Source organism: Pinus tabuliformis, chromosome 7 (genome assembly GCF_031772625.1).
Source record: "Pinus tabuliformis cultivar Carrire ecotype Pingquan chromosome 7, CPIR1, whole genome shotgun sequence".
Taxonomy (NCBI): Eukaryota; Viridiplantae; Streptophyta; class Pinopsida; order Pinales; family Pinaceae; genus Pinus; species Pinus tabuliformis.
This window is the reverse complement of record NC_142293.1, coordinates 1,017,370,586-1,017,393,547: the sequence shown is the minus strand read 5'-3', so window position 1 is coordinate 1,017,393,547 and position 22,962 is coordinate 1,017,370,586. Positions and strand designations below refer to the sequence as shown.

The following is a 22,962-nucleotide window of genomic DNA, read 5'->3' as shown; positions in this document are numbered from 1 at the left end:
ATTCATCAAAATCTTACAACTTAAATTCAAGGTAAAATACAACAACCAAAAAGGAAAAAAAAAAGGGAAAGGGAAAGGAAAATTGAAAGAGAGGTTACATCCCGTGAAAAAACAGGTAAACCCATTCACGTGGAAAGCACATTTAGAATAAAAAACAAAAATCATTTAACACGTCGCCTAATTTATTTATTTATTATTATGTATTTGAAAGTCGTGGATGGAATAAGAAAGGACAAGGAAGGAGTGTTCCACAGAAACAAGCGAAGGGGTGCGAATACAAAGACGCATGGAAGTACAAGACGTTGATTATTCCTCACCATGATTTGATTTGATTGGGGCAGTCAGGGAAAACCAGTTGAAGCTCCGATTCAAACAGAAAAAAGAAGGCTACAAACATGGAGGCCCCAGAGTCGAACGCTGCACCTACGGTTGCCCAAATATCCGATGAGATCGAAAATTTGCAGGACAGGGCCTCCAAATTAATTTCTGTCGAAAACGATAAAGCAAAGGAGTGCGGGAGGGAGCGGGTTCGAATCCGGAGACAAACGTTGCAACGTGTTCTGGAACAGTGTCAGAAGGCCTTAGAATCTTTGAAGGTTGACGATAATTCTGAAACTGATCCCTTGGAGGAGGACTCTGAAGCTGAAGCCGAAGCCGAATCTGAAACTGCTCAGTCCACGGATTCTGAAACGGCCGAGGTATGGTAATTCCTTCCGTCTCTTATAACGGCCAATTGGGGGTTGAATGATATTTTTTTAAACAGAGGCAATACGGGTTGAGTTTGTTGTTTCGTAAGCTTTGGTCACGATATGTCTTTTCATGTGATCGCGGATTCGAAACCCTTGATTGAACGCACAATTTTGATCGTGACCGTATTGAGGTATTTTATGGGGCGGTTTGGCCTCGTGCCTTTTAACATGGTGTGTCCCACACTCAGATCGATGCTTTCTAAATTAATATTTATTTATTGCTCGGATCTGCCTCAGAGTATGGCGGGCAAGCTTTCCAGAGGATTTGAACCTCGGCCTTCGCATAATACGTGCTTCCTACTTACCCCTCAACTCAACCATAGGCCAATGGATTTGAACCTCGGCCTTCGCATAGTACGTGCTTCCTACTTACCCCTCAACTCAACCATAGGCCAATGGAAAACCACTGATGTCGTTTTCAATTTTCTGGAAAAAACTATCAAGTCGTCAATCTAATCTATTTGGCACTAGTCTGTTGTTACGTCTACGAATAATTTGTTGTGGATGTGGCCTAAGTCTATGTTGCTGCCGTCAGATGGCTTTGAATTGGGAATACCGTCGCAGACGTTAACTTTTCGTCTGGTATCGGCGGAAGGGATAATGCAAACCCTTGTAATCCTTCTGCCCAGTCCATGAGCTTGCAGCATGTTTGCACTTCGATTTTCTCTAGCTTTTGTCCTGAATCTATCAAGATGCAATCTGAATTGGAATATATCAAAAATAAAATCTTTAAGACCTTATTGGGCTGCCACGTAACTTCATCAGGATGATAGGGCTTCAGATGGCTGATCAAATGAGCCTGCCAATGTGCCCATTCGCGAGTCTACCGACAACTGTATTGACCGCTGCATCAAGTGGTGACACCACTGCAATTGACCTGCCAAAAGGGCATTCTCTTGTATGATTCTATAATGTTCTTTAGGTAACTCTTTGTAACGAACACTGATTGAGCAACAGTTAAAAATGTACAGTTATAGTTCAGTAGAGGAGTTAATGCAGCATATTTCTAAGTTTTACACTCTGCCATTCATCTCTATATTTTCTGTAATTACTCTTCCCAGGTTAGTTTTCTAACATTGGTATCTGACCCAAGCATATAATTGGAATCTGTAAATTGTGTTGAGGTTTTTGAGAACATGACAAAATTGTGAGAGAAAATTTCAGTATTCGAAACTTGAGATGAAAATGATTAACTAGAGAAAAATCAGGGAAATCTTTAAAGTGTTACTCCAGACCATCGAACTGAAGTAAGGTTCACCGGGACATAGAGATTACAAGAGACAAGAGGTTGTTATAATGTTTATAGAATCATGAAGACTCATGGTTATTCCATACAAGTGATGCAGAATCTGCCAAAGATGCACGGGACATGCTGAGCAGCATGTTTGAGACAAATAATGGAGCAAAGAAGTCTCTATTTTGAAAATTCTTCCACCTGAGGATGGCAGGAGATAGTTACCCATATAAGTGATGTCAGGTCAATAGTTTATCAACACGCTACAGTTGGCTCGAGAGTCAAAACTATCCAAGGAAGATATTGCTATGGCTCTGTTTAGTAACCTACCTGTATTGTACAAGAACTTAATGGTCTCTGTTGGAAGTCAAATGGAAAATCTCACAATGGGAGTTGTGAGTAGACTACTACTTCAAGAAAAAATAAGGCACAAGGAATAATGAAGTTGGAGCAGCAATCGGTTTCATTTTTTGGCTGAGTCATGAAAAGAAATCAACGACTCAAATTTAGAAATTTTCAGATGAGAAGAAAGGTAAATTTTGTTATTGCAAAAACCATGATCATATAAAGGAATATAAAAGAAGTGTTATTGACAAGGAAGAAGGACAGGAAAGCCATAATGTATGGGTCAATCAAGGGTAGTCATATTAGATTCATGACTTTGATATATCTCAAGTGACTCAACACATGACACTTCAGAGCAATGTTGCGAACATCGGCATTGGGATAAAATCGGCAAGGGTTCGAAAAACCAAAAAATCGTAAAAATCGGTAAAATATCGGTAAAAAATTTGCAAACATTGGCAAAATTAAGATATCATAAAACTAGCAATTGTCCCAAAAGGTACAAAGAGAGGCCGATAGGATTATTAAATTAGATTATTAAAGATGGTTCGTTCGGCATCAGTCAAAACAAAGAAGTAGAATTTAAACCAAAATGAAGGGAAAGAAAATAGGATCTGCGACTCAACAATTGCAACGAGCTCCTCCCTGAGCCACTTCCGATTTGTTGTGCATAGATCCTGAAATAATTGCCTCGATGTATTAACGATCATGAAAATTGACATCCTGTATGCTAGGGCAATTTGTTTATTATCTTACTAGTAAACAATTTTCTATTTGTCGTACATAGATCCTGAAATAATTGGCTCAAATGTATTAACAAACATTAAAAAAAAAAATTAATTTTGAAACCCCAAATGCATTCATTCTCATTAAAAAACATTTTGTATAAGCACAAAGGGCCACTGTTAACCTAAAAGAATAACCCAATCTAATTAATCAAAACAATGGAAAAGATATGATTGATTTTGAAACTTCAAACGCCATCAAAATTTCACTCAATGAAAATCTTTGTACAAGCACAATGGGCCACCATCCTTTCCGTCCCAAGATGGGGAGGCTAATTAATCAAATTTAAAAAATCTACGTCCAATGGCCTCCATGTTGCCCAAACCAGACATAGCAGAGGCCTTTTGGTATTCCCCAACTCTTTTTTCAAAATTTGTTTTCCTCTGCACATTCATTGAAAAGAAATCCAATTTAAATTACAAATTTCTAAGTACATACAAACACATAGGAAATGTAATCAACAATAAAAACCAAATACTCACTGAAGAGAGATCAGCTCCATCCAGTCAAATAGATTCTGTGCATTATACACTTTGCTATACCCAATGCAACCTGAATTGCCAACAGAGGGATTGCCCAATTAAATTGGTAAAACTTTACATCATGTGCATGTACGATACAAAGCCTTCGAAGTCGTGAACGGCAGCAGGAGCGTTAATGGCTCCATTGACGGAATCTGCACGAATATGAGGAGCCGTGGCTGTGGCCACCAAAGAATATGGCAGGGTTTTCGAAGAGGAATTCACGTTACGGGAACTGGTGTAACGGAATTCATCAGAGCTCGCTGAGGACCAAACTCTGCAGGTTCTTCGGCTCACCTATGGAAGCACCCTGGATGCCATAAAACCCTGCAAATCTTGAATTCTAGATCAAGATTGCCTACTAAATACCTTGAAAGGCCGAACTGATTCAAGCACAGGCAAAGCAATTGTTTTATTGGTTGCTCGTCTGGGACAAGGAATTCTCTGCCCATCGGCAGTTCCAGCTACCTATTTTCCTCTTTTTCGGCTATGTGATGAATGAAAAGCATGGCAATGGCATTGAAGAGGCAGAGGGAGGAAAGTTTTATAATAGAAACAACAAGGAAAATTTTGTGTTTTGCCAAAACGAGTACTCCAGCTTTCTTGATTTTCCATGCTTTTTTGATTTTCCTTTTTTTCCTTTTCTGGTTCACATCCACAATTGAAAATATCTCATCTGATCCAACGACTCAGAGTAAAAGTGTTAGACGAAAAATTGATGCATAGAAAAGGCGCCTAATCAGTATTCAAAGTGAATCAAACAGCTGAATATACAATCTTCCAAAGATCAGAGGTACAACCACGCATGCATGAAGCGAGAAAGCAAGATTACCCGTGAGCATTGTCAAGTCTGGCTACTGGCTGTCCAGTTTCAACATTTGTGGCAAGAATTGAGCAGTCTGGAGACGCCGTTAACACAGCTGAATATGCACGAACAAGAAATCAGGTCCGAAATAAAAAAGGCTCCAAAAAGTCCACTCTATGTAATTGGGAACCTTTTTAAACCAGGTTTGTTGAGGATAATTACGCAATATATACTTACAACTACCAGCATTAATAAATCGAACAGCTCGACAGGACTCGGTGTGAGCAGTCACAGTCCATAATCTACGACACACAACCCAAAAAAAGATCCGTCAAAGCTTGATGACCAAATTCTCGAACATGGAAACTATGCAGTCTGTGTATTGGAATCCTCCTTTGACATAATATTTGTATAAATGTGTGTGCCTGAATGAGGATTCCATGTGAAAGTAGTCATAACCAAAGATTGACAGACTTGAACCAGACAAACCATTCGGCATTTGAAACCAGATAAACTATCTTTACAGATATAGATATTTAATGACGTCCAATAATTCAGAAAGAAACTAACCAGCACCCAAAATGACTCCATGGCAACAATTTAGAGAGAGTTGAAATAACGTTTCTTCAGGACTCCAGAACACAGACAAACGATTTCTACTGAAATTGAAAATGGGTATAAGGGCATAGCATCACCTTTCGGGCTCTGATGAAATGTCTACATAACGAAACCTGCAATTTCGAAAACCCAACAGTAACATAATAGCATGAACTTGAAAAAAAAAACACATGACCCATCTGTTAGGTAGTAATAAAACAAACTAAAGGTACGAAATTTGAAGAAAAACTCATATTTAACACTCACAACTGGAGGCGGCCTGTAATAAGTTGGTTGCTCGTTTGGGACAAGGAATTCTCTGCCCATGCGCAGTTCCAGCCACCTATTTTCCTCTTTTTCGGCTATGTGATGAATGAAAAGCATGGCAATGGCATTGAAGAGGCAGAGGGAGGAAAGCTTTATAATAGAAACTTTTGCGTTTTGTCAAAACGAGCACTCCGGCTTTCTTGACTTTCCATGCTTTCTTGATTTTCCGTTTTTTCCTTTTCTGGTTCACATCCACGGTTGAAAATGTCTCATCTGATGCAACGGCTCAGAATAAAAGTGTTGACGAAAAGTTGATGCATAGGAAAGGCCTATCGGCCTAAATATCTTTAAAAATCGGCAAGCATCGGCTAGGACCAAAAATCATGATTTCAAGATAAAATTGGGATGTTATTGAGATGTTCGCAACACTGCTTCAGAGAGAATATTTTCTACTTAGGAAAAATTAGTTTCTTTACCACTAGTCACAATTTGAAATAGAGATGTATTCTAATTGTCTGTTTACCAAGAGGAATCATAGTGTGTACATGTTGTGTTGCTTGAACTGGGTCTTTCAAGGAATTTTTCCTTCTTTACCAAGGCAATGGATGAACATTTGTGGTTGAGTTTAATTGCAAAGTATCAACCTTGATAAAATAAGGGCGAGTGGTTGTCGATGTGATTCAAGGAGGTCTGTATGTTGGTTTTCTTAACACAAGTTAGTGTAGTTGTATTAGACAAATTAAACCTATGAAAACTGTTATCACACAAACTTGCACCCATTTATGCAAAACCATCACAAGGTTAGCTTGAGTGTGACTTGGAAGTGTTGCCGTTATCACTTTGACAACTACTTCCATATCTAAATATTGGATCATCCAACACAAGGGAAGATTCCTTAGCAACAACTAATTTTCCTAAGGCAAGGAGTCCAAGTTTAAGTTTACCTGAGTTACTGCCTGCTTGAATCAATTTTGAAAAATAGGACATTATAGGTTGAATTGATTACTTAAGGTTAATTCCAGATTTGGTTCAAGGGTTTGATGTCAACAAGTTTGTGAAGAAGATCAAGCCTAGAGGATCTGAAGCCTAAAAGGACAGCCACAGGAGCAATAAAAGAAGATGCGGGACAGTCTTAAGATTGCCAAGAGAGTCTGCAGCAAAGGACAGCTTAAGGCCGAGTTCTGTGACTGAGTAAAGGCTGATTTAGAGGTCTGTTTGGTGGTTAAGGTCTGTGGAAAGGAGGCTCCAGGAAGGGCTGAGCATTCGAAGAGGAGGCTGAGGCCTGAACAGGTCTAGAAGACCCTAACTGCAGCTGTAATAAGAATTCCGTCTGAAGGACGAGTTTGGTTGAGGGTCTGTTCTGTGTGTTATAGGGTAGCCGAGGGCAAGGAGGGCTGACCGTAGGTTGCCTCAGCCCCAGAAGCAGGACCGCAGGGCAAGCAAGGCAGGCTGAGGCCCTTAGAAACAAAGCAGCTGGCTGTCGATGGTTATTTGTGCAGGGTCAAGTGCCCCAAGGCCTGTGGAGAGGTTGGCAGCTTGGCCAAGTTGGTTTGAAGGCTGCTGTAGATGAAAACAGAGCAGGCTGAGTTGTACAGCAAGTAGTTTGTGGGCTGAAGGGATAAGCCCAGGTTTAAGGAGCTGATTGTGGAGCTGCCAGATGGGCAGAAGTGGACTGTGAGCCTAAAGGAGTTGGATGGGCAGTATTTGGTGGCAAAGGACAGCGATGATCAAGGGTAGATGAGGGCAAAAAGGACTTAGCCTCAGCCCAGGTGTTTTGTATTGTATTGTAATGTTCCTTGTGGATTAATTGCCCAAGGGAGGACAGAATAGTCTATCCAACCCCGTTGGCTATAGTCTTGATAAAGTGGGGAAAACCCAATTATCCAATGTTTGGCGCAAGATTGGGTAAATCTTGGGTCGGCTGGGGCAAAAAGGCCCAAATTTTGGGGGACACTTGCAACCCCTCACATTTGAGAAACCCCATGAGGGAATCTATAAAGAGGAGAATTGGAATCATTTTGGATCATCAAATTGGAATTGAATTCTCTGTTTTCTTTAGTTTGAGGTTCCAAGAGTTTTAAGACCCCTTTTCTCTACTAATTTCTGTGGTGAAAGATTCCGCCCTTTTGGACTAGAAATTGTGGGAATCAGTAGAAGATGCTGAAGCGAAGGCTGTTGATGCAGATAGGGAATCCCAAGAGAGTTCATAAGATTGCAGGAAGCTTGAAAGGCACCCAAGAGAAAATAACTAAAGACAGTAAGGGGGACAATAATATAATGTGGCTTGAGGCAGCTGTTGCAGCAACAACTGCACTTGAGAAGGCTGCTTATGAGAGTTCGAGCTCTGAAAGCATACAGTGGTACATCACAACATATAGACTCGTGATAGAAGATGCCCAGGTTTTTAAACGGAAGAAATGAAAATATCTTATTTTAGATGGGGTTCACCTGATTAAAAATTGGAAGTCCACTTCAGAGTGATCTTATGGAACTTCGGTCCTTGCTGCATTTTTTGATGCCTCATCTCTCTTAGTCAGCAGGATTTAAAGACTGGTTTTGTAACCCAATATCTGGCATAGGGGAGAGGCAAGAACTAGTGAATAAAGAAGTTGATCATTTACACAATGTCTTGCAGCCTTCCACAAGATGTGGAGAAACAACTCCAAAATAAATATGAACATGTAACATCTGCAAGTTGTCAAAAAGATAGCACAACTTGTATGGGGATTTTATGGCGAGTTTAGAAACACAGGCAACGTGGGCTAATGTCAACTCTCTTGATCGCATTAATGTTTTGATGCAGCTACGTAAGATGTGTAAACATTTAGATCTGTTTGAAGGCAGGTCGCTTATATGCTCATTTGATTTGTTGGGACTTGAGCAACAAGTATGTTCAGGTAATTGCTCCATACTCAAAGGTGTACCATACTCATCTATTGATTTAGTGGGAATGAATCTGGTTTTCTCTTAGCTAGAATTTGTGATGAACTCATGGGAGTATGGTCACGTGACATAGATTGCAACTCTCTCCTCACTAATTCAGGAGATTGGTAATTTAAGAGATGAAGAATTAGGCCACCCTGTTCATAGGCAAGAACCAAGGCACAGAAGAAACATCTTTGAGGAGATCCAACATGCTCTTCAAGAAGAGAGATTAAGGCAGGCAAGAGGAAGGGCTGCAGCCATAGCATGGTTGAACACATTGCGTTTGCAAGAGGAAACCTGTGTATGGAATGGATTTAAGGAGAGCATCCTGTTTATGAGAAAAGGAACAATCCATCATGCTATCTGGAGTCTTCGTCAAGACATACTGATCTTGTTTTGTTACATTCACAGTGGTGTCAAAGTTTGCCGAACTTAATTAAATCTTTTGTCTTTGCAATTCCAACTGCAGGAGCACCTCCACCAATTTTGTGGTGTAGTAAATCAGAATACTCTGTTCTAAGCCATTGAATCCTATAAGATAATACTAGCAAAGAGCTCAGTGTGCTTCGTGAACCTCTTAGACCTGTTATTGTGCGAAGGTAGTTGTTCTTTCTTGATAGGCGACTTATACAGTTTGACTGTGGTATATTGCAAAAGTTAGCGATTTTACTCAGACGGTTAACATCAGTAGGGCACAAAGCACTGATATTCACGCAGATGACAATAATGCTTAATGATTTAAAGGCATTTATTAATGTTTATGATTATGCTTAAGTTAGGCTGGATGGCTCTGTTACCACACAATCTAGCAAGGCTGCAAGGAAGGGAAAGCCTAAGGGACAACTACTAGACTAAGTGACAACAACGGGACAATGACCCATTGTCACTTTAATCAAAGTCCCTTGCTCTTTATGGATTTCCTCCGATGGGAGGAGTCCCGGTAGGAAGGGATCACTTAGAATGAATAGATCAAGGATTTAGGTATGACGTTATTCGGCAAAGCCCGCTGTCCAAGAAAGGCCTAGGAGGAGATCAAGGCTTAGGGTTTGAGACTTGTGATGGCTCTCCAAGAGGGCTCTTTGCTCCCGTTGAGAGACCTAGGAAAGACTTGCGCTAGACCTAGGGTTTTATGATTAATCATGGGATGAAATACTTCCAAGGCACTCCCAAGTTCAAGGAAAGGAGAAGAAAAGGCTTCATGAGATTTATTCCACCGAATACTATGTTCATACAACCCTCAAAGAAGGTTTCGAGGTGAGAGAGAGACCTAGGTTCTCCCTCTTGGGGTAACACCTAGGGTAAGAGATTCTATGGATGAAACTTGGGCGGATGCCCACCAAACTTGGAGCATAGGTAGCCTAGATTCTAAGCTTGATGTTTAGACTCTCGGGTTCCCGAAAAATCAGCTCCCTAAAATTTCTCTGCAAGCCCTAGATTTTCGCCCTACCTTAAGGGGATTGAAATTTAGGACAAAATGTGAAGAAAGAGGAGTTTGATCACTAAAATCCTTGGACCAAGCTATGGAGTCCTAGATGCTTTTAAATTGGCCAAATCATCTATAAGGAGGCTAAAGGTTGATGCCCTAGCTACCAACCTTCAACATTTACCTACTCAAAATTTATGGAGTTTTATGTATGAAAGGCAAAACTTCTTCCACTAGGAACATTCATCATTTGCCATACAATGAGTAACACATGCAATTGAGAATGACAATATGATATATCCATCCACAAATCATGAGATAGCTCAAAAGTAGATCGAAAATTTCTACTCCAAATGTCAAAATGCATCTAAGAAACCTCTAATAACTCCAAAGAAAAAGTGCGAGTTCTTTTTTACAAGAGAATAATCCAAGTGATGATGATGGTCAAATACAAGTGAGGCTTAGTTATATTTATATGAGCCACTCTAAATCGAATTAGCCTAATTAGCCCCCAAAATATTAAAACAATGAGCAAGAAACAAGCGTTGGTCACAAGCTGACCAAGTAGCTTTCATAAATTTTGATTTAGCCATCGAATTGCAAGTTGAGTTGATGACATCATGCTAATGCATGGTTGTTGGAGGGCCACATTGGGTTCCTGTAAGTGCCAAGATGTGGAGAGGGCTCCATAAAATATGAACTAGGGGATGACCCCTAATCCTCCATGCAAGTCATCACACAAGGCTCCAAAGTGGTGTTAGGGCCTAAATGTTGGTCTCGTGGGTCCCCTAATGATATATAAGATTGTATAATGCTCCAAATGAGGGCTCTAATGATGATGCTTGCCCTCCCATGTCTCACAGGTGAAACAAACCTCCTCCGGGCCTTGGATTAGTTGCCATAATTATGTTAAACCAGTCTGGGCACACTAGACCAAGCGCATCATATTGCGAATAACATGGGGTAATGAGTAGATTGTTGAGGGTGTTGAAGGTGCCCATGGCATGAAACGATGCTCTAACACATGATGGAATTCCATGGCTCTCAATGCATCTCTTAGGAGTGTCAATATGATCATCTGGTGGGCTTGGACCCCAATTAAGTTGCCCAGCGCATGACGAAACCACCTGCCAATTACATATAAGGACCAATGTGCTTCCTTACCATCAGGTATAATAATTCATTAGTGCATCTAAGTGAATCAAGCTTGTTAATCAAGGGCACATTGAGACTTCATAATGGGCTTCCCTTCCAAAATTGGGGCTTTAAGCTTGTAATAGTGTTACCTCCCTAAGTAGGAGTGGCTAATAAACAACCCTATTAGGTGTTCCCAACCCTAAGGGGAAAGACAGGTCCAAGGTACATCCTTCAATTGATAGGGGTCATGTGAATAATGATGAGATGGATAGGGACACAGGGGTCTCAAAGCCAAATGCCATGGGTTCAAGGATGGTAGTGATGAGTAATGTCCACATATTTGGGTATATAGATGTAGGAGGGAGAAATTGTGGATACGTGAGTTACCCTGACCTTTGTTTTTCCACCCTTCATTATTTATCTTTTGCCTTTTTATGATTTTTACTTGTATTACTATTCGGGGCTGTAGGAAATAAGAGCACGCTGCAAGAGATATGCAACAACTATTATCCCCTTAAGGTGGGACAATCCATCACGCAGCAGGGGTTGGGACTGGTTGTCGCTCAGATTGTACAGGCACCGCGACAACGACTCAGGTCAGGGGCTGTCACTTTGATCCCCCACCTCTCTGTTCTAGCTGTCTCCCAACAATAGGCTATGGGGGGTAGTCCTTATATGATGTGAGGATGAAAGACTTGTTGGCAACCAACAAATCCAGGAGACACAGATGAATGGCCTAGCCACTTGGTTGATTTAGCAAGACTTTAAGGATTATATTAGATTTAGATGTGAGACCAATGCCTTATGGAGTCAACTTCTTTCTTATTATCAATTAGATACCAAGTAACCGGATGAACAACTACTGCTTGAATGCTTAACTAGCTTGAATGAAGTACAAATCCTATCAACTAGGTGAAATGCATAATCTTGTTTAATTTTAAGTTTAGATGCCTATTCTAGTTATAACCTTCCTCTTAACTATTTTGGAACTAGTCTCTAGAGTAGGTTATGGGATGGAAGCCAACGGGAAACAACAAAGACTTGATTAACGACACCTCCCCTTGTGTTCCAACCACTCGACGCCTTTGACACTGCAGAGATTGTGGCTTTGACCACTGTAAGGTCACCGTGTTAAACACTAAAGAGGGTCTAAGTTCCTCAAGCTAAATTGAGAAAGGGTGGCCCTAAATATCTATCAACCAAGCTTATGCTTGGAGGCAAATTACTAAGCAACTAGACTTAGAATGCAATGCAAGATGGGGTGATGCTCTTAAGGTGAGATTACTTAATTTGTTAAGTACTTAATGACAATGTTTTTCAATTAAGAACTATAAGGTACTTAAACAATACATGAATAAATTCTCAACCACAAGAGAAAGTGTTCAAGCTTAACAATGCTAGAGAAATGCGGTAGTAATATAAATAGACATTTGCTAAAAGACAAGATTAATGCTACTTAAGACAATTAAAAATCTCCAAGATTATAATCAATAAATCACCAATATGCCACTTAGATACAAGAGAGAAATTTAAATCTCTTATCACAATTATGATCAGAATAACATCCACAAGAGATATCCAATTTAACAATGAGTAATGAATCCACTCAATGACAATAATGACAATGACAAATTAAGAGCATTAATCCACAATGTCACTTAGAGCAATTAGCTAATTAAACACTTATCAACTTGATTAGAGCACTTGTGTGAATGCAAGAGTGTAAAAGATGCCAATGACTAAAATTAAGCCCAAATCACTTCAACCATGAATGATTATGAATTGTAAAATTCCCTTACCCAATTTTAGAGACTTATATGTGATTTATTATCGCTATAATCTTGTATTCAGAGCTTTGCAATTTTATATTAGCAATCAAGAAGTGATGCAAGATTCCAAAGATAAGCTAGAAAATCAATGCATATAACTTTCAATGATATTCACTTGATTATAGGACTGCTTGGACACTACAGATCAGATTTATTATGCTCAGATCAGACCTCAAAATGATGTGTATTAGATCTATAATAATTCAAAAATTCAATGACTTAGTGCTTATTAAGCCAACGAGGTGCCTAAATATTAATGCCAAATAAGCTCCAATGATTAACTAATCAATTTGAGTGATTTTTAGACAATCTTCAGTCACTTTTGATGATTCTTATTTAGTTTAGATGACCGAATAAATGGCGGTAGCAAATATATCAAATCTGGAAATTGCCCAACAATCCTAAAAGATAACTTATATGCAATCAATTTAACCACAAGATTAATGTTCAATGCCTTAAGTGACTTGTTAATGAATTTAGGGTTATTTTATGTGTTTATGCCTTGAATACTGTTGTTCAAGGTTGTCATTGATGTCAATATGGCATTGGCTTTGACGGCAAATATTCTTGTGATACATGATGTTGCCCTAACAAACCCTAGGCAAATCTCCTAAGCATGAAGATGATGTAAATTCCCTAGCTATATATCTCTATCTATTTGACGACAAATCCTAAATAATTGATGCATGATCTAATGAAGAAACCCTAAACCCTAGACATACCCTAATGAAAAACCTCCATGTATGAATCTACTTGTTAATACAACCCTAAAGACTATTGCCAAACCCTAATCCTAAATTCTTAAACCCAAACCCTAAGTTACTATGTCCCAAATTACAAACACCATATACTATACAAATATTACCTATACGCTTATAAATATTAATTTGAACCATACCCTAACTCTTGAAATATATATATATATATATATATATATATATATACAAGGAATATATATAGGGGACATATATACTTCGGAACTATGACAACAAGCTGCCATACTCTCGGATTTGTGTCAAGAACAATCCTGTGGAAGAATTGTTATGTTCCAGACTTGTTTCACCTTTTGGAGACTTGAACCTTAAGACTAAAACACCTTAACAACTGTGAACTAAATGATCCGGATTTAAATAGGAATGCAACAAATTACAGATATAACCATACATATAGAGATGCAGCAGAAATAATATTTCATTTCATTACTGTAAAATACTGAAATATGCTTACAAACAGAAATGGAAATAAACTAGCTAGGGCGATGGTAGCTTATCCCTGAGAAGAGATGTGGCGGATACATGCCTCTGAACTCTGTTACAATGAGGCTCGAAGGCCTATTTATTGTTGAAAAACAATGGAAAACTATAAACATCCAAAAACCTAACCCTAGAAGATGAAACGCCAAACTGTGGGCCCCGTTTGGGTAAATTGGTACATCAACATCCCGGGGTCGTAACTTTGGCATACGATCTCGGTTTCACGTGCACAATATCTCGTTAGAAAGATCTATTAGAGAACTACAACTTTGGGAAGAGCAACATCAGGCCATGGACCCCTGTTGCTCCCAATTTTCCCAAAAAACGTTGTTTAGGGCCTCAAAACGGCTTCGGAAGTTGAGGACCCGAAAAGTTGCTAAAAATAGTAAACTGTGCTACAATTAAGGAAACTGAAAAGCTGAAAGAAACAATGGTGGGGGTCTAAGTGCACTTGGCGGGTAGCCACCAATATCCACCTAGATCATTCCTCCCTCCCTTAGGAAGCAATGGTCCCCATTGCTTTGAGTTCCTCCATGAGATGAGGAAACCTTTGCTGAACTTGGTCCCTGGTGAGCCACTTGCCTTGGTGAAGGAGTTGGCCTGCTTTGACAACTCGATGCAGTTGGATATTCTGCTGGCGAGTGTGCTTGATTTGTGTGTCCATGATCCGATCAGTTGTAGGTAGTTCCATGCAATTTGTATTTAACTCTGTGGGTGTGAGCTGTTCTGCAATGTTAGATGTGTCTAGTAATGGTGGAAAGTATGGCCGAAGGCGGTCCACATCGAACACTGGGTGCTGGCCAAGGAATGGGGGAATGCTGAGGTCAAATGCATTGTCTCCCACAGCCTTGGTAATGGTGTAAAGACCATATCGGAGTGGTTTGAGTTTCCGATAGGCTCTGGTAAGGCGTTCCTTTTGAAAATGCAACCAGACTTTGTGGCACCTGATGTTGATCATGTCGCTGCTTGTACTTGGCATTTGATTTCTCTAGAATGTCATGGACTTGCTGGCGAATATGTTGGATGTGCTCAATGAAGTTGTTTGCCTTATCTGTTTCGGACTGGACATGAGCCGAATCTGCGAGAGTAGTTGCAAATGGCATGGCCACATCAATGGGACATAGTGGCTGGAATCCCAAGCCCACCCGAAAAGGGTTGTGGCCAGTCGAGCTGTGGAGAGCCCGATTGTAGCTGTGCTGAACATAGGGGAGGCTCTCATCCCATGCGCGTGGATGCTTTGAATTGTACATGCGCAAAATGTGTACGATCATCGTGTTGACAACCTCTGTTTGGCCATCCGTTTGAGGATGGAAGGCTATGGACTTAGTGAGTTTGGTGTCTAGCACCACAGACTGGACCAAAATGTACTAAGGAACCTGCTGTTCCGACCTGAGATGATAGACTGTGGGATTCCAAAGTCTACCCACACTCGTTTAAAGAAGAGTTTAACAGTGGCTTCTGTAGTGATATTCTTCTTGCAGGCCGCCATAATGGCCATCTTCGAGAACCTGTCGACGATCACAAAAACACAATCGTTTCTATGCTTAGTGGAAGGAAGGCTTGATATGTAATCCATGGAGGTGGATTCCCAAGGTCGACTAGGGGTAGGTAGCGGGGTATAGAGGCCTTGCTTCTTGATGGTCAGTTTGGCAATGTTGCAGGTAGTGCATGATCTGATTTACTTCCCGACATCTTGTCGAAGATTTGGCCAATAGAAATACTTTTGCAGTGCTGCCACTGTTTTCTCGACCCTAAAATGCCCAACAACCCGACTGTAGTGTGCTTCCCAAATCATCTTGGCACGCTTGCTTGAAGGAACACAAAGGTGACCCAGGTGGCATAACAGGGCATCCTGGAGGTGAAAATCTGGAACATGCTGATCCTCCAAGAGTGTCTGCTATGTGTGGCCGAATTCTAGGTCGCTTTTGTAGAGAAGTGGCTAATCAGAAGTCTTGTGCCCACAAGAGTTGAGCACAGTGGTTAACGCCATGATCGGTGGTTGATTGAGGCAATTTGCAACATTTTTGGTGCTGCCCTTCTTATACTTGATATTCAAATGGAACTGTTGAAGGTATGTGGACCACTTTTGATGGCTATCATTCTGCAATTTCCCTTGGGTCTGTATGAATTGCAGGGGTCAGTGGTCTGTGTGGATGACCATTTCCTTCCCCAAAATGTAATGCTTCCATTGTCGGTAGGCCTGCACAATGCAATACATCTGTCATAAGTGGGATACTTCTTGACTGTGTTTGAAAGTGTTTCACTGTGATATGCCACTGGATGCCTGTGTTGAGTAAGGACTGCCCCAATAGCATAGTCAGAGGCATCTGTCTCGACCTCAAATGGTTGTTACAAGTTTGGTAATGTGAGCACTGGTGCCGAGCAGAGGTGATCTTTCAACTTTGTGAATGTCTTCTGTTGAGATTCAGACCAAAAGAATTTTGCTTTCGCTCCTCCCTTGGTGACTTGACTCAAGGGCCAAGTGATATGAGAAAATCCCAACACGCACATGTGGTAGAAGTTGGCAAGACCTAGAAAGTTGCGGAGCTCTGTCAGAGTGGTTGGAGGTGGCCAATCCTGAATGACTTAGATCTTGGCTGGATCCACATGCACCCCCTATTCATCAATAATGTATCCTAGATATTGAACCTGGGTCATGCCAAAAGTGCATTTCTCCAAATTGGCACATAACTTGTGTTGCCGCAGTGTTTGGAGAACCTGTCGGATGTGGTGGAGGTACTCTTCCCAACTCTAGTTGAAGATCAGGATGTCATGAAAGTACACCACTACAAATGAGTTGATGAATGGCCGCAAGATGTCATCCATTAGCCTCATGAAGGTTGCAGGAGCATTCGTTAATCCGAAAGACATAACCAACCATTCGAAAAGGCCCTCCTTGGCTTTGAAGGCAGTCTTCCACACATCGAAGAGTTCGACTGGTACCTGGTGATATCCTGATTCCAAATTGATCTTGCTGAAATATTTTGCCCCCTTCAATTGGTCCAAGAGGTCATCAATCCGTGGGATCGGGTACTTATTACAGACAGTGATCTTGTTCAGCGCACAATAGCTAATATAGAGTCTCCAAGTCCCATCCTTCTTCTGTGCCAACACGATCGGGCTTTATGGCGATGAACTCGGACGGATGTGACCTTTTTGCAGCAGCTCCTGAATCTGCCTCTTGATTTCATCGTTCTCTAGAACGGAGCGCCGATAGATTGGTCCATTGGGCAGCGATGCACCTGGGGTCAGATCGATGGAGTGCTTGACCTGACAGTGCAGAGGAACCCCTGCGGGGGAGGTGAAGATGTCCTCATACTCCTCCACGACCTTGTCCATCTGTAGTTGTCGTGCGGAAGGGCCCTGTCTGGAGGTCGTGGCCACCATCTTCTTCTTTCCTTGAGGGCGTATCATCAGGAAAACAAATTTCCCGGTTTTGGAAATGAGCTTATTGCATTGTTTTGCAGTAACCAAAGAGATGGTGGTAGGCGGTGCTACCTCCGGTATCTTGTACAACTTATTTCCCAAAGTAACAGTAACAACACGGGGCCTTGATTCATACATAGCATGTCGCTTCCACAAGTATGGTTGTCCTAATAATACATCGCAAATTTCAAGGGGAGAAATTTCACACAATATCTCATCCGTGAAGGGCTTGATGTTGTATGGAAGGCGACATTGCTGGCTCACGCGAAGATCCGTCCTTGGTGAAGCCACCCGATGGTGTACGGTTGTGGATGTGCTGTGGTTGGTAAGCCCAGCCGCTTCACGACCTCTGTCGAAATGAGGCTCTTTTGGCTCCTACTGTCGACAATGAATTGTAGCGGGGAGCCCTTTACCCACATCTGGGAGTGGAAGAGACGCTCCACCTCCTTTGGATCTTTGGGTTCCTCCTTCTGGATCTTCGTGGTGGCAATGGTGGTGTTGGGCTCCGCATCCATAATCTGCTTCCCTTTGTCATTCCCCTTGTCGGGTTTTGACTCAGAGTTGGAACATGCATCTGATTCAGAAACCTTTAGCTTGGCCACCAGTGACTGCTTGGCCCGACGCTCACTTGCGTTGTGAGTGGAGCTCTTATTACCACTTTCCCGTGTTCTTTTTCGGCTTTGTGACACTGTTCTTTGCTTGCAGCTTTGGCGGGTTGTCTTGGGCCGCCCCGCCTTGGCTTTGTCCTTTGTTCTGCGGTTTGGGGGCACCTTTCCCTTGCTTCGGATTCACAGATCCAAAGTCTCGCTTCTTCTGTTTAAACTTTTGCTCGATCTTGACGGCATATCGGTATGCCTTGCCGAACGAGGAGATGTTCTAGAATTCTATTTCTTCTTGGATGTACCTGTGCAGGCAGCCGCGGTATTTGAGTACCAAATGCTCATCTGAATCCTTGATACCCAACTTTGTGCGAAGGGTATGGAAAATATTGGTAAACTCTAGCACGTCTTGGTTCCTTTTTCTACCGCAACGTGGTCCACCTTATGTATTGATCCTCATGGCTTCCGACAGGGTAGTACTGCTCCTTGATGGCAGTCCGGAATGAGTTCCAAGTCGGTGCCGCTGAAAACAGTGAGGTCGTACTTTCATCCCTCTGCTTGCAGTAGGTTTCCCACCAGTCCTTCACGTGAGGGGTGGCTTTGAGAAGAGCGAAAGTAATCTTTTCACGATCAGAAAAATCATGAATAGAAAAATACCCTTCTAGCAGAGTTAACCATTTATCTACAACGTCTATATCTATCGACCTTCAAATTTGGGAATGTCAAAATTAACTTGTACCTTAAAGGGTGTGGCGCTTCCAGAGTAGCTGCTGGAAGTAGATGTGTCGCCCCTGGGTAGTCACTGAAGGATCTGGGAAAAGTTATCCATCATTGCGTTCCTTTGTCGCTCGAAGGCCTCTTCGAGCAAGATTTTGATAAGATCTCCTGCCCCCTCGCCTTTTTTTTTTTCATTCGCCATGGGACACCGTCGGGATTTGCAAGACTGGTCTTGCAAAGGTTCGACCAGTTCAAGCCCTAACTCCTTATATCCCGACTTCGTTGGGGACATGCAAAGAAAAACAGATAAAGAGCAGACCCCTTTGATACCACTGATCCATATTTAAACATGAATGCAACAAATTACAGATATAACCATACATATAGAGATGCAGCAGAAATAATACTTCATTTTATCACTGTAAAGTATTGAAATATGCTTACAAACAGAAATGGAAATAAACTAGCTAGGGCGATGGTAGCTTATCTCTGAGAAGAGATGTGGTGGCTACATGCCTCTGAACTCTATTACAATGAGGCTCGAAGGCCTATTTATCGTTGAGAAACAATGGAAAACCCTAAACATCCAAAAACATAACCCTAGAAGATGAAACACCAAACTTTGGGCCCCATTTGGGTAAATTGGTACATCAACTTCGTGGGGTTGTAACTTTAGCATACGATCTCCGTTTGACGCACACAATATCTTGTTAGAAAGATCTATCCGAGAACTAAATCAGTTTTCCCAAAAACGTCGTTTAGGGCCTCAAAACGGCTTCGGAAGTTCAGGACCCGAAAAATTGCTAAAAATAGTAAACTGTGCTACAATTAAGGAAACTGAAATGATGAAGAAACAATGGTGGGGGTCAAGTGGACTTGGCGGGTAGCCACCAATATCCACCTGGATCACTAAACACCTTAGATTTGTGGGGAAGATGCACATTAACACCTCGGATTGAGTTATAGTGGAAATTTGCAGAGACATCAAATCTGTAATTATCATTTATGGGAGGCTCAACAAATTTGTGGAGGACTCGGATTAAAGAACAATCACTTGCCTAGACTTCAGAGGCCTTATTCCAGACACTAAGTACAATGATAAACCTTGACAGTCACTTGGCCTAATCACTTAAGGCTTGAAGCCCTATCAGTTATTCTCCACCTATATATAAATACTTAGGACATGTGAACATTTTGTTGTAGACTCAGATCTTTTGAAGAGGAAGGAGCAACACTTGCGGGACAGACTTGTTGGAGGCTTGGACGCCTAGTTTAAGGCTTACACAAAACTGTGATTGCTTTCTTCGGATTTGTGGAAGGATCAGACTTGACTAGTTCAGACCTTTCTGTATTATCTTATAGTGCCTTGATCCATGGTTGTCTATTTGAGTATTGATCTAAGTATAAAGTTGAGTGTTGTACTGTGTTGAGAATACAATTTGGCAGATAAGCTTTATGATGAGCATACAATACTGACATTAAGGATTGCAGCTAGTCTCTATGAGTAGTTATATAGCAGTACTTGGAGCAGCGTATTAAAAGACACCTTGAGGCACAAGTGAAGACATCTAGAAGACTTGTAGAAGCTGTTGAAGACCCTCATGATGTAACCTTGGAAGATTTGTTTGGGTGAAATGAAGAGTAGTGGTGACATCTTTTGAGAAGACAAGGTTGCCATTGATGACGTGACGTGGAGACTAAGGGAAGAGCATAGATAAAGATTGACAGGGCTTGTTGAAGAAGACATAGGGATCCTTGAAGTATAACCAAATACATCTTGATGAAGTAAAGCTAAGGGTTGGAGCCTCGAAAAGACAAGGTTGGTGCCTTGGAGGATAGGGTTGGAGCCTGAACCAGAGATAGGATTGGTGCCCTTGGGGTTGGTGCTTTAGAATTGACAAGGTTGGAGCCTTGGAAGTCCAAGTTGGTGCTTGGCAAATACAGGTTGCAACTTGGTAGATTGAAGATCAATGTCTTCATCTAGGGTTGGAGCCCTACGTATATTGTACTTAATTTATTGAAGAAATTAATAAAAGCATTTATTCTTATTGTTGTTCATTTTGTGTTCTAAATATAAGTGATCTAACTAGTAAAAGTAACAATTGAAAAGGAAAACTGATTCACCCCTCCTCTCAGTATTTCCAACAAATACACTGTTGTAACTATTATATCAGACCTGAAACTTTCACATCAGACCTTTGTAATTTCAAATCAAATCTTGAAACTTATATGACAACCAACATAAAACAATAAAATTGATGGATCAAACCCTTGTAATTTATTCTGATGCCTTGTATGAGTTATATCAATATATTAGATCTGATATAAATTATGCAGTCAATTAAAATGAGAGATGAAGGCAATAGAAGCAAACCCCAAGGCCTAATAGCCTATGCCAAGTTTGAAGATGTGAGAGAAATCACTCAACAAAATGTTAGCTCAAAACCCAAAGGTCAGACCTCTATGACTGCTACAAGTGTTTTTAGGTGGCTGTAACAAACATATCAGATCTGAAAATTACCCAACAATGCACAAAAAATCACTTCTATGCACTCAAATTCAACTTTAGGCTAATTATAAATGCCTTAGGTGATTTATTGATGAAGTTAGACTTATAAAAAGTGTGTTTAGGCTTTAATTATACTATTGTCATAAATTACTTCAGAATACAATTTTATGACAGAGGTGAAATAGGAAGGTTAGAGAGCAAACCAAGAGAGGCCTTGGGTCCTTGTAGATGGCTAGGAAGACTTCCAATGAAGGTGAACACTTGAAAACACAATGTTAACCCCAAAATCGCTGCAAAACAAATTGTTAGAGATAAAATGCCAATCCCTTGAAGAAACCCTTGTTTGCAATGAGTTCTAGTTCTTGTAGGGCTTATGGCCTTCTTAATGCTTGCAAAAGAGGTCACAAACACTAGCCTTTTAGGCTGGGTAAAGGCTAAGGCCTCCAAAAAATGGTTTTTTTCCCCAATTTGAAAATAAGCTACGTGCAAAAATAGCTTGAAAACCCTAGACGTCTAGGGTTTTTGAGGTCTCCAATGTCAATTTCTTCCTCAATCTTGAAGCAAATTTAGAATAGAAACCCAAATACCAATGTTACTAGACTCGGAATCAACAATAAATCAACAAGGCAAAATAATGAAGAGTTTTAATCGGGAAAAAATCAGTGAATTCAATAAATAAAGATATATACATATATTGGATTAAAAAAACATTTTTCATTGATATTCAATAAAGCCATTTCCAAACAATGCATAATATCAATAGATGTCCAAAAATATCATGAATGAATAAGTATCTCGTATATGTTATAAGTCCAAACATGATCCAAAGCACTGAGTCCTGACTCCTAACTAGTGACTACAAAGAACCAAAAGCATCTGCTTCTAAAAGTTTATAAAACACTGCATACTAATTAGTAAAAAAGTAGTAACTGAAATTTCTTGATTGCTACTAAAATAATATGTTAATGGTTTGGTATTGAAATCTCTGATGGAGCACACGCTGAAGCTAACATTGGAGCAAACTACACACTACGCCTCTATTAAACTATGACTCTATTATGTGGAGTAAACTGAAATTGAAATCATGCCTCTATTACCTTCTCGGTGTATGAGTTGTGGGCCTGACCAGTGAGAAGTGAGTTATGAACGGACATTTAGATTTTACCCTAACTAAACCATGCAGCGAAAAATGCAAACACCTTAAAAGCTAAAACTTGTGCTTGTCGAGTTGAGGGCTGAAAATCCCTCCATCGCTTAAATCACAATTAATCAGTGAGTCACAAGTCAAACTCGTGTTGACCATGAGTCAAACTCGGTCAACGTGAGTTTGACTCGCCTATAGTTGAATCAGATCGTTTGAGGAAAGAGCAAAGTTTGACTCGCGATTAATCGCGAGTGATCGAAGATTCATGTTTCACTGCAAAATACCCCAAAAATAAATAAATAAATTTCAAAACCCAAAATCCCAAATACTATACAAAAATTAAAATGGGTTAGGATCTAAAATACAAGGTTTAGAAAAATAATTTACAAAAAATTATTCTACAAAAATATATTTACAAATATACAAATGTAAAATGCTTGAGAGAATTTTTGAAGAGTAATTTTTTATGATAATGACAGTAGTTTGATGTATTTTGAAAAATAGGTGTTAATGACAACCTTAGCGAAGTAAGAAACCCACATAAAATTCTTGGTGCCCAAACAAAGTTAGCCTTTGTCTACAGTCTGTGAACTTGGAGCCCAAGGGCTGTGGAACTTGCAACTATATATATATTCTTAAGAGAGAATTGTTAGCTCATACAATGAGTTAGATCATCTAAGATAAGCCCAAAACTTA

The 22,962-nt window shown here is 40.5% G+C and overlaps 1 protein-coding gene and 1 long non-coding RNA gene across 4 annotated transcripts in view; one reads left to right on the top strand and one right to left on the bottom strand.

Moving 5' to 3' along the window:
• Positions 1-226: 226 nt before the first annotated feature.
• The window catches only part of LOC149251013 (uncharacterized), a 138,717-nt gene continuing 115,981 nt past the window's right edge, over positions 227-22,962 (top strand). Inside the window, exon 1 of one of the 3 annotated variants that reach the window (XR_016266853.1) lies at positions 227-698. Coding sequence is in view for 2 of the 3 variants with exons in the window: in XM_089459300.1 (XP_089315426.1) it covers positions 396-698 (303 nt within the window). In the remaining variant the exon portion in view is untranslated. The remainder of the gene's footprint in view (positions 699-22,962) is intronic. The other 2 variants (XM_089459300.1, XM_089459299.1) reach the window with 2 other exon arrangements.
• LOC149251014 (uncharacterized) lies at positions 4,386-5,657 on the bottom strand. The gene is made up of 4 exons (XR_016265969.1): positions 5,305-5,657; positions 5,136-5,171; positions 4,678-4,742; positions 4,386-4,555 (listed from the first exon to the last, which is right to left on the bottom strand). It is a non-coding gene; the product is annotated as an uncharacterized LOC149251014 (long non-coding RNA).